Here is an 18,531-nt window from a genome sequence, read left to right on the forward strand (position 1 = left end):
ATGAATAGAAAAAATATAACTCATGATTTATCCACCAATCAAAGTATTTAACAAATAAAAAGCATGCATGTGAAGAAAACTACCGTTTCCCAATGCCTCCCATTCCGAATATTAGGCTCGACTTTACTTGTTTCATCTTCACTCTTGCCACATGTGAGTCTTCTTCTGCAATAAATAAATAATCCAAAAGAGACATACACCCATGTCATACACAAATATAGTTAAGTACTTCCACTACTAGACTAGTGAATTGGTTAGAACCTATATACCAAGGCTCAGTTCTCAAGCTTCTCCTTTTGAAGCTTTGGGCTGTGAGAAATTAAATTGAGCTAAGAAAAGTGTTTTGATCATTTGGAAATAATTGATTTAAAAACATTAAAGTTTGAAAGCCAAAACACTATTAATTCCTCAAGCACAAACTATGTGGTTAGGTCTTTGCTCTTTGGGGGATTAAAATCAGAAATCTTGAAGCTTATCCAAATGCTATACCTATATGAATGCCATGCGGGGGAGAGATAAAACTGCCACAATGCCCATTTAAGCTTTTGTATTGTGACATTAAACTCATATTGGGAAATTTTTAGAAAACAAAAGGAGGATCATTAACATTGGGAGTCCGGATCTCGTAGGTATACTCGGTGAAAACACTGAGTAAGACATTTTAACCACTTCCGTAAACCAGACTTTGGGCTGATCCATTCTAAGCAGCTCCATTTGTGGTTTGACAAAGTCGTGACTTCTACCGACTGTTTCTCATTGTTCTAATCCAAAACAGGGCTTTTCCAGGATTGAACCGAGAGACTGGCCTGATATTTTTTTTATCAGTGAGAGCCTGGCCTGATATTTTTTTTATCAGTGAGAGCCTGGCCTGATATTGGAACAGACCATTCACAGTTTGACCCAAAGATCAAAAGGATTAAACGCAGTAATGCCATTATCCAGTGAATCAAAGTTGCCCACTTGAAGAAATTGAAAAGCGAGAAATAAATGTAAAAACATTTTAGAACCCAACTGCCTATCAAGTTCTGTTGAGATTTTTTTTTTTTCTTTTGGTCTAGTTATAGAGAAAAAACAAAAGATCATATACACAAACTTACACATTCAGTAGAAAAGGTTAAAACAAATTACCACGCAGTAACATCAATGAACCGACGTTCACAAACATCAACCCTTTTCCAACATCAAACATGCAACAAAGTTGCCGGAGAAATGTAAAAACATTTACAAATTACAACCAAACAGAACTTCATCTATTGAGATTTTATGAATAACAGAGTAGAGCTGATATTCTTGGTTTGGAAATTTGGTGAAAAAACGAAAACGATATAACATATATAAACCTTCAAATGCAGTGGAAGTAAAAATAAATTACCTGAACTTTCTTTCATCTTGCTGCCAAGCATTTGGATTGTAGGCTTCAAGGTTGAAATATTGTCTTCTCCAGTTCTCCTTCTTTCGTCTCTGCCCCCAGTTTAGCCTCCGCCTCTTCGTTTCGTTTTAGTAGGATTCTTCTCTACGATTACCACCAATAAGACAAAACAAGATCGACAGAATTGGACGGCCGGATGACTTCCTCCGTACTCGATAGCCAGGCAATGAAAAAGACTGTTGTGCTGTGAAAAAAACCGAAAATGAAGACTGGGCTAACACGTTATGTCAGTGTATAGGAAGTTGATACGATCAACTGTGAGTATGTGACTTGACTTCGTATTTGAAGAACTGTGAGATAAAAATCGAAGTGACGGATTTGAACATTTTGTTGAGGGTTGCACCTTGGGCGGACCATATCCTAGCTCGAACCGTTTTATATTTTCTTTTAACCTTATCGGTTGAGTATGGGAAAATGGGTTGAAATAATACATTAATTCAAGTGTTTTTTTTTTTTTTGAATTTCTATGGATCCGCCCCACAGTTTCAGCTAGGAATGGCAACGGAGTTGATTCAGGGAGGGCTTTGTAAGTTTTAGACCCTATCTGTCTCCCTAAATCTTTTAATCCGTATTTTCTCTAAAACCCATAACAGGTTAGATTTTGTAAATCTACTCTTTTCGTACATGAAAATGTAAAACCCTCCCTAATCCTATCCTCTCCACATTCAAGGATAGGAGTTGGGTTAAGAACCTGCATCTAATTTCCTATTATTTATTATTATATATAAGTAATAAATAAGTAAAATAACATAAACAAACAACAAAATTTTCAATTATTTGATTAAAACATGTAAAAAAACACATAAATTATCAATAATCAATTATCTTTCACATAAAATTCATAATATTTTTAAATTCAACACCTAATACATAAAGTTTGTATACTTTCCAACAATGTATAAGTCGGCAAGGATTGGGTTTAACTTAATATCGTACTCTATCCATACTCGTACATGTTGTAAAATCCCAAACCCTATCCCTGCCCCAAAATCCATCCTTTAAACAAAAAAAAAGCCATCCCTTTGGGGTGGGTATCTAGTAGGTAGGGTAGAAATTGTCATCAGCAAGCCCAATTGACTGGCCTAAAACTGACCTGGATCTAGCCCCAACCCGAGTATGTCAATTTTTACATCAGGCTAAGCCTAAGTTGGAAAGATAGAGCTAACCCTTGGGCCTTAGTCTCAATATTTAAGGTTATGCCTAGATTAACCTGAAACCTACCCAATCCTTCATGACCACCTCTATTTTTGCTTGTTTCTCCTCAATGGCTTGAACAACAACATAGGTTGAATACAACATTACTCAAATAAAAGAAAATTCTAACCACACAAAATAAAAGCAACAAAAAAACCATTATCATCCATTAGAGCAGGGGTGGAGCTAGGAAATTATTATATCGGGGGCCAAAACATAAATGAAGTGTGGATGGACCCATAGGGGGGGCAATCATTGAAATGGTGAGTTTGGGAAGGAGAAAATTTATGTGAAAAATTGTATTACAATGGGGATTTTCTGAATCATAGGGGGCCATGGCTCCCCCGGTCCTCCTAGTTCCACCCCTGCATTAGAGAAACGTCAATAGTTGAATTGGTGAAGTGAACTTTTTTGTGAAATTTAATATTAAAGTCACAAAAAATGACTTTTTTTTGTGACATTTGTTTCAAACGTCGTGAAGCAAATGTCGTCAAAAGCCGATTCTTTTTGTAGTGCCATCTTTAGCTTCAACAATTAAGTGCTCGTTTAGGAGGGCTTTCACACAACTCCTAGCTTTTAGACCTGTTCATGGGCCGGGCCGGGCTCTCACTTGTCATTAAGGGAAATATGCTAGGCCCAAGCCCGAGCCCGGCCCGACCAATGGGCCTATAACTTGGGCCCGAGCCCAGCTCTGATAAAAAGCCCAAAGTCCGAGCCCAATGCCCAACCTAATTAAAAAAAAAAATTTCCCTATTCAAATTAGAATTAAAAATTCGGATAGTTTTTTTTCCTATTTAAATGAACAATGGGCCTACAAGATGGTTTTTTTCCCCTTTCTTTTATATTTTAAAACATTGTTTTACATTCTTAAATTAAAAAATTTATTCAAATGGACATAATCACATTACTCACTTTAAGTCTAATATTAGGTCGGGTCGGGCCGGCTATTTTGACAAAACCCGAGCCTGGCTTGAATTTATTGTGGGCCGTGCTTTTTGACCCGAATTTAAGCCCACGGGCCTATAACCACGTTCAAGCCCATCCGGGGGCCGGGCCGGGTCACCCGGCCCATGAATAGGTCTACTAGCTTTACAAGATGGGCCCCACCTTAGAATGCCTTAAGCTATATTTGGTGAAAAATACGAAAAGTTGGAATGTGCTTTAATTGAGCTACTAATGCAATTCTTTCTTACACAAATTAGAGAGAGAGAAGAATTGAGCAACTCTTCCTTAAATTACTGCTCAATTACAAATATTCAAAATGATCAAATTCCTCGTCCTCGACCCCGATTTAGAGATAAATTCCCGTCATTGAAAATTTTAATTAATATAATTTTTTGAAAAATAAATTTACTTAAAATAGAAGAAAATTTTAAAATAAAAATACTATTTTACTTCATTTCCCACTAACCCCATTGAGTCAGGGAGGTCAAGTACTCGGCAAGGATTGGAAAAATTGCCATCCCTTGGTGTTGCAACTTTAACCCCCATACAGGCCACTGCACTAGAACATAATTGGAATTGGAATCCCCATTGCACTATTTGTTTGGTTCAATTGGGAATTAGAATCAGATTCTCATTGGAATGGGGGAGGCTGTAATGGTTATTCCTACAAACCAACCGGATCCTAAGCAGATTGGCTCATATGCGTTTCAAGTTTATCACTTTTACTTTAATTTATTAATGCTATTCAATATATGATTGCAATATAAATTCAATTCAAATTTCATGGATAATATTCGATTCAAATTCGTATATATGAATGACTCAAATTTGGACCTCCTTATATCCCATTCAATCAGTTTGCAGGCTTAATATATGATAGGACAGCGTAATACTCCACATATTTAGTAAAGGCAATGGGGTGGGTTCAAGATAAGGACCATATTCGTAGTTCCTAACCTTGATCCTCATTGTGAAAAATTTAGCCTCTAACCCTAGTCTCTAATGAAGCCAGGTATTTCATCAGGATCTGAATCCCTGAAAATTTTAATTAAAAGTTTGTTTTAAAAAATGATTCATTAAAAATAAAATATAAATACTATTTTAAATATATTTTGATATACAATATTATAATTATCTATATAGTATATATTTAATATATATTATTGGAGTCGGGATGGGACAAAGACTTCACTCCCATCCCCAATAAAGATAATCGCCATTCCCATCCTAATGGGGTCAGGGAGGACGAACACCAGACGGGAAAGGGGAGGGGGGCCATTCTACTCATAATTCATTTATCTCATTCGCATTATTGGCACATCAACCAAATCGATTGCAATGGGACTACTAGCTAGCAGCAAAGAATAGAAGTTAAAGAAAAAAAGTAGATTACTTTGGTGAATGGTGAAAGTAAAAAACTTAAAAATGGTAAAAGAAGACTGCATTGGATAACATCGTTCATTTGGGACAATGATGCAGATGGTGACAATTGAATTTTGATAAAACAAACAAAACATACTCGCAATTGCAAGGCACGTATTGACCGAACTGTCTCTCTGCCCGTGCTGCATGGTATTATCGACCATTGCTTTTATGTAATAATCTGAAGAGAGAGTATTAAATATGTTCGCCGTATATGTGCGTGCTTTGTAGAGTCACGGGTTGGCAGCCATTAATAAATGCAGAGGCAGAGCTCGTCTCGTCGTGGAGTGAGAAGTGTCAGCTTTCCCCAGAACCCCACATCAGGACAAGAAGTCTGAAGAAAGAAAGGGAATCATATGCTTTCAAATGGGTTTTCTCGGAATAGGCTCCGCTGGCTCGGGGTGTGAAGGTCAGTACAGTGGACTCGTGAATTGAGGGTTGAGGGTGTAAGAGATTCTTCCCTCTCTCCCACAAAATCAAAATCCAATCCAACCACACCCTCCTCCCCCATCCTGCTCTTGTCATTCTACTAAGTCCACACGTGATTTTTCCATTGACTCAAATGCCGGCCACGGGCCACCCAATAAGGCAATAGTCTCAACCACTGACCTTTTTTTGGATTCTTCTCTTTCTCATGTCCCGGGTTGGGTTTACCCGACCCGAACGGGATAAGAAAAGGGACTGAACAATGGAAGTGAGAAGCAGCTGGCTATGTCAAATTGTCAATGTGGGTTTATGAGAAGCAAGCAGTTAGCAGTTTGTCATGGGTGTGTCCACGTCCGGTTCAGTTCAGGAAAGACTGCCTACGTACACTTTCATCTGCCCAAAGATAGAGGAGTCCCAGTCAGGAGTTGTCACAAAATGAGGGGCCTACACATGCATTGAATAGCGTCAAGCTGGGGCTTGGTGGGAGGGGGGCGTGCCAGGGCGGGGCCCTTTTCTTGAAGCAAAAGCATTACCCTTCTTTGCAATACATGCATTGCAGATTATTGCACTCATGCATTATATTTAGTTAGGGTTTCTTCTCCTTTTTCTCCATATTTTATTTTTTGTGTTCATGTTTTTGCCTTGGGCTAGTTGTAGCTGTTGAAACCTTGATAATATGGGATCCATGGACAGTATTGGTAGGGAACAGCCATTTCAAAAGATAACCATTCATCCAGCGGCGGATTCAAGACCTTTGATCATGGATTCAGTGAGGATGATGGGTATATCCATTTTATTGGGATCTTACAGCCTTATATACGAGAAAAAACGAACATAAACTTATTTGAAACTGGTGATCTTGAAAATGCCATGAGGGTATGTTTAGCTGTCATCTCAAGGTTTGAAGAGACGAGGTAGAGAAATGAGATTGAACTTTTGAGGGATGTGAAATGGCAAAAGAAAAAGATAAAAAAAAAGGAAAAGTTAAAATCCTAAATCCTAAACCTATAACTTGTCAATATGAAAGAGACATAGGTGTCATTCTTCTCTATATATATTATTTATTTATTTCTTACCTATTCATCTCTAAAAAAATGACACAATTTAAGAAGCCAAGCCAAATTTTATTTGAGTGGGAACAATTGTAAAAATATTTAAATTTCTTCATAATTTTTACAATTATATAAATTTTTTTTCAAATCTCGGTGGAGGCAATTGTCCACACTGACCTCTACATAGATCAGCCACTGCATTCATCCTAGTCACACACAAATTTGGATAAAGCCCAAATCTCCTACAAGCAAAAAAAAAAAAAAAATCTATTTACATAGTATTCAGCTGTATAATTGGAAATATCTTTAATTTGTACATGTATATTAAATTTATAGGGAGATATTCCGTGTTTAGGTTGTGTACAGACTACAGAGTTTTTATTTGCTATGGAACCGTGTTTATGCAAGTAATACAATTAATGGACTACCCTATATCCTACGTTTCCTTAGGTCTCAGATTTTCAACCGGTTTCTACATGTAACCAACCAGGATCAATCCAAAAATTTAGGTAATAGAAAATTGCTTTGTCACTTATTGAGAGAATTTACTGAATCATTTTCACTCTCTATCTCATCATTAATTTCCTATTATAAGATCTAGTTCTTACCGTTATTGCTTTATGTTACCTAATTTTCTAATGATTTTTGCCATAAATAGTATAGCCATTGAGTTGTTTTCATCTTCTTGCAATTAGTTAAAGGCTTAAAGCTAAGCTAAGCTAAGCTCTTGTCAATTCACAAAGTATTAGGAAATATGGTTGACTGTTGACTACCATGAACAAATCTAAAACAAAAGAATTAAATAAAAAACTCCATGTAAAAAGTATTGTAACATGAGCAAAATCGCACAATGGAAACAATGTGTATTTGCATCATAAATGTTGTTAGGTTGCACTGATGGTGTGGTTGCTCGTGATACCACAGCTATAGCTCAAAGTGCATCGAATCTTGTATACCATATCACTGAAAAAGTATAGTGGGTGTTTGGTGCCATGTGTTTTACGAGTGTTATGTTTCACCAACTTTAACTTCTATTTAATTACATTCTTTAGAGCTTCAAACTTTACTGCAAGTAGAGGTGTAGGGCTATCGATCTCTAGACTCTAATCAAATAGCAGTTTGGGTTCAAGTTTGATTCTAATTGAGCTTGAATCAAGTTCAAACCCGGGGTAAACTCTATTAGTTATTTGAATTCAAGCTTGACCAATAAAAATTCAATTGACCGAAAGCTCTTGAATTTGATCAATTTAGTAATTAATACATACATACATATATACATATATGTATAAACGCATAGAATATAAAAACATATTTTATAATATATTATGAAAATATGTTTTTTATGTAAAATATAAATATAAATATATATATATATATATATTTAATTTTGAGCTTTTAAGTTGAACTCGAGTTAATTGAATATTTAATCAAACCAAGCTCAAACTGAAAATATATATTTTAAATGAATTTTGAACTCAAACCTACTAGTATTTTGTTCGAGCCAAACCAAGATATGTCAAAATTCGACTAGGCTCGGCTAGATTGCAACCCATAGAGGAGCAGCCACCATAAAATCTTATTAACAACCATCATCAAAGGAATAAAGGAAAAAGATTAAAGAGAAGGGCATAGCCGGCCTTGCCCAAGCCCAAGACAAACTAAAGATTACCCCTTACATTGAAAACCCAAAACCCAAAAGCAAAACCTACAACACTAGATTATTAATCGCATTTGGTAAGTCATTTTCTGTTTGAATTGTCTAAGTTAACTATGCCTTGGCATTCATGAGAGAAGGGGTTTCTTGAATCACCTGACCTAAGCGATGTGCTACATTTAAATTTGAAAAATCTAACAACATTTATGAGATGTTGTCTTAGTGAAAATATTACAAAAATTAGTTAAAGGCACTTTGAACGCCCAATTAACCTGCATTTCCACCAAGGCTTTTTATGTATTTTTCAGAAAACTGGGGGTGGCATTTTGATTCTTAGTGAGATGGAACGTGGAAGGAAGAGTTGGCTCTAATACCAAAAAAAACAATGATAACAAAAAAGTAGAGTTTGCTCTGAAAAACAAAATATGAACGCTGAAATTATTTGAGTATAGGAATTATTATTTGCATGTCTTCTATACAGCTCTAATTATGCTGTTAATTTAAAAAATATTTATATAAATATTCTTTTTCCAAAGGGAGATGACAAAAGAAGAGCTTAACAAAGGTCAAGAAAAAGAAGGAATCATTAATATAGAAAACTATGTCTTACCAAGCTGTCTGTTGTCTTATTGAAAACAAGGGATCGTGGTTTGCTTGTCTTCGTCATGACTCATGACACAACTAACCCAGTGCATTAAATTGTATTAATTAATCTTAATCATAGAATAAGACTTATGTGTAGCTCAAAGGCCAAAACATTTTAATTCCCTTCACCTCTTATCTTCCACAAGTTTACATTGCAAAGCCATGGAACAAAGCAAGACAGCCCTACACATTCCACTCTTTTTACCCCAACTCCTCTCCCTCCACCCATCACCACCATCTCCACCACCAGAAGCGCCATTACCACCACCACCTCCATGGAGGAACAGTCAATACCTTCACCACCACCGCCATCACCATCTCTGTCACCCTCACTAAAAACCTACAGACTAACAGCTTCTTCGATCTCATACACCAAGTTCACCACCAGCAGCAGTGCAGCAAATTTCATCTTCAAACCATGGAATCCGTCTGCACCTACTTACATCCTCCGAGACATCTCCTTCACTGCCAACCCATCTCAGATCCTCGCCATTGTTGGTCCAAGTGGTGCCGGCAAATCCACTCTCCTCGACATACTGGCAGCACGCACCTCACCAACACAAGGATCTCTTCTCCTCAATTCTGCGCCTGTCGACCCCTCCTCCTTCCGCAAGCTCTCAGCCTATGTCCCTCAGCACGACGCATCACTCCCGTTACTCACCGTCTCCGAGACCTTTGCCTTTGCTGCTCGGCTTCTCATCCCCAACTCCTCCAAAATTGCCTCCACTGTGGACTCTCTTCTCTCGGAGCTCCGGCTATCCCACCTTGCACATACCCGCCTGGCTCATGGCCTGTCAGGCGGTGAGCGTCGACGGGTCTCTATCGGTCTCAGCCTCCTCCATGACCCGGCTGTGCTGCTTCTCGACGAGCCCACTTCAGGACTGGACAGCACGTCAGCCTTCAACGTAATGCAGACTCTCCGGTCGATCGCCGCTTCGCGTTGCCGGACTGTAATCCTCTCCATACATCAACCCAGCTTCAAGATCCTCTCCACCATTGACACCATTCTCTTACTATCAAAAGGGACAGTTGTTCACCATGGAACACTGTCTTCACTGGAGTCCTTCTTAATCTCCAATGGCTTCACGGTCCCTCCGCAGCTCAACGCGCTGGAGTACGCAATGGAGATACTAAACCAGCTTCAAGAGAGCAAAGAGGCCACCACATCACCAGCAATTCCTGCGCCCCCTCGCGATTCGTCAGCTTCTCTAGATAACAATGACAAAGGAGGGATCAGATACAAGAGTTCAAGGCTCCATGAGATCTTCACCCTTTCAAACAGGTTTTGGAAAATCATCTACAGAACAAAGCAACTGTTATTGACAAACACATTAGAAGCTCTGGCTGTGGGTCTTGTCTTAGGCACCATCTACATTCATATTGGGTTTGGTAAGCCAGGAATAGAGAAGAGATTCGGCCTGTTTGCCTTCACTCTGACCTTCCTCCTCTCCTCCACCACCGAGACTCTACCCATCTTCATTAACGAGAGGCCAATTATATTAAGAGAGACGTCGAGTGGAGTGTACAGGCTCTCTTCGCATCTGCTAGCTAACACAGTAGTCTTCTTGCCATACCTGCTAGCACTGGCGCTGGTCTACTCAGTCTCGGTCTATTTCTTAGTGGGTCTCTGCGCAACTTGGCAAGCCTTCGCCTACTTTGTCCTGGTTATATGGGTTGTGTTTCTCATGGCAAATTCGTTCGTTCTCTTCCTGAGCTCGCTCGCTCCGAACTACATCGCCGGAACGTCGCTCGTAACAGTGAGCTGCGGCGCCTTCTTTCTCTTCTCCGGCTACTTCATCGCAAAAGACAGCTTGCCCAAGTATTGGCTCCTGATGCACTACTTCTCCATGTACAAATATGCCCTTGATGCTCTCCTGATCAACGAGTACTCCTGCCTCGTTTCCAAGTGTTTGATATGGTACGAAGAGAACAAGACATGCATGATGACCGGCAGTGATGTATTGGAGAAGAGAGGGCTCCATGAAAGCCAGAGATGGACCAACATATACATCTTAGTTGGATTCTTTGTGCTGTACCGTGTTCTTTGCCTGGTTGTTCTGATCAGAAGAGCTTCGAGATCGAAGAAATAAAACTAATGGGCATTATTGATGAAGACCCCACTCCAACGTACTCTGGTGTCGCTTTCTTGATGGGTCATGTGAATGGGTTCTGAGTTTCCATAGATAATTTTCTTCTTTCTTGAATTCAATTCATCAGTGTGCAACATTAGTTACTAACGACTGATGTTTTGATGACATGTGAAGCGTATAAACAGACAACAGAAACCGGTTTTCTGAACTATTTTTTGCCTTTTTCTCCACCCTACGGCCTACCTCTCTCACCTCTGCCGATGGCAACAGGACTCAATATAACGTCAAAGGCAATCTGAGAGTACAGAAATGGCGATAATAAGTGGCTAGCTAATTGATTTTACGGGACCTAGCTAGACTCTAATCTAGGGTTTTATTTTATTTTTTTTAACTGAGGGTAATGATTCTCGGGGATTTCCAACCTGTAATGATTCTCTGTGTACAAATGAGTGCACAAAGGGGGCCCAAAAAGCAGATTGGCTCTTAATACTCGTTTGTTTTAGATGTTTGGGACACACCATTTGAAGGGTCACTCTCATGCCAGGGGTTTATTCTTTTCTCTTTGTTATTTTTTCAAATGAATGGATAGTCGGTTTGGTTTATTAGTGGAAGAGGACGGTGCAGGCCATGCCAATGGGCAATGGGCAATGGCCATGAACATATGGGTTGGAGTAAATAGACTGCAGTTTGAGGTTTGTTAAAACAATAATCCACTTTCCATAAGTTTTTTAGAAGTTCAAACTTCTAGAATTAATTAGCACTCTAGAAATTAAATCTATAAGCTTCTAGAAAAAGTAATAGACTTTTTAGAAGTTTTAACCTCTAGAATGTATTTAGGTCTAGAAGATGATGATTTCTAGAAAATGTAAAATTTTAGAGAGTGATGTCTAGAATGTTGGTTGATTTTACTCCACCTACTTGGCTCTACTATAAATAATGCTAAGCTTATACATTTGAAACAATCCAATACAAGTACCTATTTTCTCAACAACTTGAACCTTTATCATTTGTTACCATCCTATCTTACCTAGTCTACTCTCTTTCACATCCCAAGTCCTAACAATTCTACTCTCTTCCATATCCCAAGAGTGGTATCAGAGTTTGTTCTATTATTTTTGGGTGTTATTTCCTTTTAGCTAAAATTCCCTATTATCCCATAACTTATCATGGCCACCATTCTAGCTAATAGCCAAATTCCAATATCCCTATTTTTTCTAGAGAAAATTATGACTATTGGGCCATTAAAGTGATGACTTTCTTCATGTCCCAAGGTCTATGGGGAATTGTAGATAAGGGATTTACAATTCCTGAAAGCAGTTCTACTCTGTCTACAGTAGAGCAAGAGAAATTACAGAAGAATATGGAGAAGGATAATCTTGCTCTCTATCACATACAAATGGCAATGGTGGAATCGATTTTTCCAAGAATTAGTGGTGCTACAAGTGCCAAAGGTGCATGGGATACCTTGGAGGAGGAGTTTCAAGGCAGTGCCGAGGTACATACTGTTAAACTTTAAACTCTTAAAAGGGATTTGGAGAGTATGAAGATGAAGGATTCTTAGACCATTAAAGATTATTATTCTAGATTAAGAGAAATTGGCAATCAATTAAGAGTCTATGGAGAAGATATTACTGAAAATATGGTGGTTGAAAAAATATTAATTAGTGTAGTAGAAAAATATGATCCAATAGTAACCACCATTGAGGAGACAAAAGATATCACCACTCTGTCAGTAATAGAGTTGGTGGGCTCCCTAGAAGCTTATGAAAAAAGACTGAGTAGGCGTGATGAAAGCTCTATGGAGAATGCCTTTTATTTAAGCTCAATATAAGGTCTCAAAAATCCAAAAGAGATAAAGAAAATTTAGAGAAAATTCCAAAAAAGAAGAAAGTTGTAGAAATAATGAGAATGGAGGAGATATTAGGAGAGATAAAAAAGGAAAATATCTGCCATTCTATATTTGCAAGAAAACCAATCATCTTGAGAAAGATTGTTGGTTTCGGGGAAAACCACAATGTCAAAATTGTAAAAAACTTGGGCATGTAGAGAAGGATTGTCGTCTTAAGGAAAGACATCAAGCTAATTACTCTGAAAAGAAGGATAAAAATAATTATCTATTTTATGCCTGTCATGCTGCTTTAGAAGTAAAGGGTGACGCTTGGTATTTGGATAGTGGTTGTAGTAATCACATGACAGGTAATGAGAAGATCTTTAAAGATATAGACAAAGTCAGGCTTGGCAATGGAGTATCACTGGAGGTCGAAGGTAAAGGAACTATCACTGTTAAGACAAGGAATGAGACACAACTCATACAAGATGTGCTGTTAGTCCCAAGACTGGAGACAAATCTATTAAGTGTTGGGCAAATGGTAAAAAGAGGATATTCTCTATTCTTCAAAGGAGACTCATCCACGATATACGATAACAAAAATAAAAACTTGAAGATTTCTAAGGTAAAGATGCAGCACCAAAAGAATTTTCCAATCATATGGCAATACACCGAGACAGCGATGAAGGCTCAAGAAGATGAATCATGGCTTTGGCATCGAAGATTTGGCCACTTCAATTTGCACAAGCTAAAAGTATTCCATCAAAAAGACATGATGAAGGATCTGCCATCCATTCAAGTGATGAACGACATATGCAAAGGATGCTTGCTTAGTAAGCAACATCGGAAATCATTCCCATCAAGTGGTGCATGGAAAGCCAAGGCAATCCTGGAGCTTGTACATACAAATGTTTATGGACCAATGAGAACGACATCCTTCGAACAAAGCAGGTACTTCATTCTCTTCATTGATGATTTTACAAGAATGACTTGGATTTATTTTATGCGTGAAAGGTCAGAAGTCTTTAAGATTTTTAAAAGATTTAAGAATCTCATTGAAAAATAAAGCGGCCAAAGCATAAAAGTGATCAAAAGTGATAGAGGAAAAAAATATACTTCAAATGAGTTCGACAAGTTTTGAAGATGAAGGCTTGGAGCATCAGTTGCCCGTCCCTAGAGTAGAATGGAGTTTCAAAAAAGAAGAACAGAATAGTGATGGAGATGGCAAGATCAATGCTATTGGAACAAGGCATCCCTAAGATGTTTTGGGTAGAAGCAGTATATAATGTAATCTATCTACTTAACAGGCGTCCAATAAGAGTAGTAGAAAATAAGATTCCTATAGAAGCTTTGAGTGGAAGGAAGTCATCGGCACAACACTTGAGAGTTTTTGGATGCATTTGCTATGTTCACATTCTAGTAGAAAAAACACACAAGCTAGAAGAGAATACAGAGAAGGGAATATTCTTCGGATATAGTACGCAATCAAAAGGCTATAGAATTTATAGCCTAAAGAGCAAGAAGGTAATTATTAGTCGAGATGTGGAGTTTGACGAGAATGCTACATGGAACTAGAAAGAAAAAAAATGTGAAAAAACATAGCATCATGATACCAAAAGTACAAAGACTAAAGCCAATCAGTAATGAAGGAGAAGAATGACAAAAAAATCCTCAATCTACAACATCACCATCAACTTCATCATCAGCCACAATAGAAGAAGAAGAACAAGAAGAGTCATCTCCTGAATCACCACTAAGAAGGACGAGGCCACTCAGTGAGATATATGAGATATGCAACTTTGTAATTATGGAGCTTGAAAGTTTTCAAGTAGTAGCAAAACAAGAAGTATGGGTAAAGGCGATGAAAGAAGAAATCACAATGATTGAGAAAAACAAGACATAGGAATTAGTGGATCGTCCTCAAGACAAAGAAGTGATCGAAGTCAAGTGGGTCTACAAGACAAAGCTCAACTCTGATGGCTCAATACAAAAGCACAAGGCGAGGCTAGTCGCTAAAGGCTATGCATAGTTGCTTGGGATAGACTACAATGAAACATTTGCTCCAATGGCACGTTTAGACACTATAAGAGCACTCGTAGCGTTAGCAGCACAAAAGAAGTAGAAGATCTATCAACTTGATGTTAAGTCAACATTTCTAAACGGAGTGCTCAAGGAAGAAATATATGTAGAGCAACCTTAATGGTTCACAGTAAAAGGATGAGAAAACAAGGCACTAATATTGAAGAAAGCTCTCTATGGCCTAAAGCAAGCACCACGAGCATGGTACAGTCAGATCGATGGTTACTTCATCAATCAAAGATTCAGGAGGAGTCAAAGTGAGCCTACTCTATACATCAAAACCCAAGGTAACTCTAACACTTTCATTATTTCTCTATATGTAGATGATCTCGTCTGCACAAGAAACAATGAGACAATGATCAAGGAGTTCAAGGAATATATGACACAGCGTGGAAGCAATGAAAACCAGGCTGGCTATGCAAGCACCGGGCGAACACCAGCTTCTAGCAAAGCTAAATGTAAATCTCTAGAGGAGAGAGAAAAGGTGGCAAAAAACTGAAGTGTCTATTAACTTGGGAAATAACAATATTTATAATACATTTGGAAATTGTAGAATAACTAGGAAAGAACAATTGTGATAGATCTCTAATATGCTAGGATCGAACTCTTCTTGATCTTGATCTTGGTCTTGATAGGATCGAACACTCTTCTTGATCTTGATCTTTGTCTTGATAGGATCGAACACTCTTGGGCTTGATCGTCCGATCTCCCTAGATCTTATTCATGCATGGGTTATCCTAATCGTGGTATGAATCTTGGATTATCTTGAATTCTTGGATTATCTTGGATTCTTGATGGGTCTTGGATTCTTGAATTCTTGATAGATCTTGAATTCTTGAATTCTTGATGGATCTTGAATTCTTGAATTATGGGATAATCTTGAATTCTTGAATCATCCTTATCCTGCAAGCTCCCTTATCCTATGAACTGCCGCCCATATGGTGAGATGGGCCTCCATGATGGGATGGGCCTCCATCAAGATATGATGAAGACGTTTGAGATGAGTGATCTCGGATTAATGCACTACTTTCTTGGCATCGAGATCAATCAAGAAGAAGAAGGTATCTTTATATCATAGAAGAAGTATATAAAGAATCTACTGAAGAAGTTTAAGATGGAAGGATGCAAGATGATTGCTACACCACTTGCTATAAATGAAAGGTTCAAGAAAGAAGATGGTTCAAAGAAGGTTGATGCCTCAATCTACAGAAGCCTTATTGGGAGTTTACTTTATCTCACAGCTACGCAACCAGACATTATGTATGCAACAAATTTACTCTCGAGGTTCATGCAAAACCCAAGTCAAGTTCATTATGGAGCAGCAAAAATGATATTAAGATACTTGCAGGGCACAAAAGAATATGGCATTTGGTACAAATCCACTACTAACTCAAGATTGACCGGCTATACTAACAGTGATTTGGCAGGATTAGTGGATGACATGAAAGTACCTCAGGCTATGCCTTCTCACAAGGATCTAGAATATTCTCTTGGGCATAAAAGAAGCAAGCCACAGTAACACAATCATCAGCAGAAGCTGAGTACATAGTAGCGGCAGTAACAACAAGTCAAGCTATATGGCTAAGAAGAATATTTGAAGACATGGGTGAGCAAAAAACGGAACCGATAACGATCTACTGCGACAACAAGTCTACTATAGCAATGGCAAAAAATCCAATATAGCACAGCAGGACGAAATACATTGCAATCAAGTATCACTTTTTACGAGAGACAACTAGCAAATAAGAAATTGAGCTCAAGCATTGCAAGTCCGAAGAACAATTAGCGGACATTTTCACAAAGGCATTACCGCATTCAAAGTTTGAGTTGTTACGAGAGCAATGAGGAGTTACAAGAAAGTGCAATAAGGAGTGTTAAAAAAAATAATCCACTTTCCATAAGTTTTCTAGAAGTTCAAACTTCTAGAATTAATTAGCACTCTAGAAATTAAATCTCTAAGCCTCTAGAAAAAGTAATACACTTTCTACAAGTTCTAACTTCTAGAATGTATTTGGGTCTAGAAGATGATGATTTCTAGAAAAGGTAAAACTCTAGAGAGAGATGTCTAGAATGTTGGTTGGCTTTGCTCCACCTACTTGGCTCTACTATAAATAGGGCTAAGCTTGTACATTTGAGAACAACCCAATACAAGTTCCCATTTTCCCAACAACTTGAGTCTTTATCATTTGCTACTATCCTATCTTACTTAGTGTATTCTCTCTCACATCCTAAGTCCTAACAACTCTACTCTCCTCCATATCCCAACAAGGTTCAAATTTTCTATGGCACGGTAAAGGCGTGAGGCTTGTGCAATTGTGCCTTTAGGCTATGTTTGGTTTGAAGGAAAATGTAGGAAAAGGAAGGGAAAGACAGGGAAACCAATATAAGGTTTGTAAAGGTTTCCCTATCTTTCCCTACCTTTCCTTCAAACCAAACATAGCCTAAGGCAAGGCTCTAAAATTTGTGGCATGGTTTAAGCTCAAAACTTTGGTTTGACATCTAAGCATTTATCTTAAGGCTATATTTAGTTACAGTACAATTTTATTTGCACTAGTACAAATACATAGGAGTGCAAATCTAAAAATGCAAATTCTTGTTTAATTTTGTTTTGTATTTTACTTTATTCTGCTTCATGTCTTAATTTACTTCTTTTGTACTGCAATCAAACAAAATAAGCAAAAAGTTGAAACAAAAATAGGTCAGAATTTTCACTGCCATGGTTTTGCATCAGTGCAAATTTATTTGCATTGCAATCAAACACAACCTAAAGAATCATAAACCTCAAAGGCCTAAGGTGTAAAGGGGCACAAGTCTAAAAAATCTAAATGCTGGATTTATTTGATAAGAAAAGGATTGTCTTTTTTTTCGATTAAAACATATGAGAAAAGCACTTTGGTATAATTATGGGAAAATAAAAAAATTAAAATGAAGAAAAATAAAATTTCTAGTTTCTCCTAGGCTTACTTCAATTAGGGCTGTAATTAGATCAGATTTAGCAAAATCTGAATTAGATTTGATTATTGAAAACTTGCATCTGAATCCAATCTGATTTCAAATTTGAATCCTAATGGACTCGAATTAGATTCAGATTTAATTCAACTTCACTTTAATTGTTAAAGTATATAAAAAAAATTAAAATGTTAATTACTTTTCACTTATATATATATTAATGTAAATATAACATACCGAATTTATATATAATGTAATATATAAAAATATATTCTTTATAGTTTTAAATATAATTATATAAAATTTATATATTAAAACCAATAAATATTATAATATAATCAAATTGGATTTTAACTAGATGATGGAGTCAAATTTGAATCCGAATCTGATCTGATTACATAAATACATCTTCCGAATCTGAAATAATTGAATTGGGTATAGGATCGGGCCACAGATTTTTGGGTATCATTTAGAGGCCTAACTTCAATGCAACAAGGGCCAAAAATATCCTTCATCGTTCTCTCTTCATTCTTAATTAATCAAGTGGGATTTTTTCCCTTATTATTCTTCACTTTTGGGTGATTAAAAATCTATCATCCCAAGTTTGTTATTTTTTCTATTTTCTTCAGAAGAAAATACTATTTGTTCAATTTTTGCCTCTCATCATCAATTCCTTTCATTTTTCTTGTTTTTTTGCATAGATTAAACGAGTTCAAATCAGCCCCCCACAACGTCCCACAGCACATCCCTGCCGTGTATTGGGAACATCTCCGGATGATGACATCATTATTTCTGAGATTATCATCGAGAGATGTCCC

The 18,531-nt window shown here is 37.4% G+C and overlaps 2 protein-coding genes across 23 annotated transcripts in view; one reads left to right on the plus strand and one right to left on the minus strand.

Moving 5' to 3' along the window:
* LOC104611346 (uncharacterized) overlaps positions 1 to 1,687 on the minus strand; it is a 44,154-nt gene extending 42,467 nt beyond the window's left edge. For 4 of the 22 annotated variants that reach the window (XR_016078542.1, XR_016078538.1, XR_016078541.1 and 1 more), the window contains exons 1-2: positions 1,373 to 1,642; positions 84 to 165 (exon numbers count right to left, since the gene is read on the minus strand). The gene's annotated coding sequence lies outside the window, so the exon portion shown is untranslated. The other 18 variants (XR_016078535.1, XR_016078534.1, XR_016078532.1 and 15 more) reach the window with 11 other exon arrangements.
* Positions 1,688 to 8,805: 7,118 nt separating this feature from the next.
* Positions 8,806 to 11,065, plus strand: LOC104611347 (ABC transporter G family member 8-like). Its single transcript, XM_010278362.3, has one exon. The coding sequence runs from the start codon at positions 9,043 to 9,045 to the stop codon at positions 10,855 to 10,857; it is 1,815 nt and encodes a 604-aa protein (XP_010276664.1). The 5' UTR covers positions 8,806 to 9,042; the 3' UTR covers positions 10,858 to 11,065.
* Positions 11,066 to 18,531: the final 7,466 nt, after the last annotated feature.

The sequence above is a fragment of the Nelumbo nucifera genome, chromosome 7 (genome assembly GCF_055504915.1).
Source record: "Nelumbo nucifera cultivar China Antique chromosome 7, China Antique-T2T, whole genome shotgun sequence".
NCBI classification, from domain to species: Eukaryota; Viridiplantae; Streptophyta; class Magnoliopsida; order Proteales; family Nelumbonaceae; genus Nelumbo; species Nelumbo nucifera.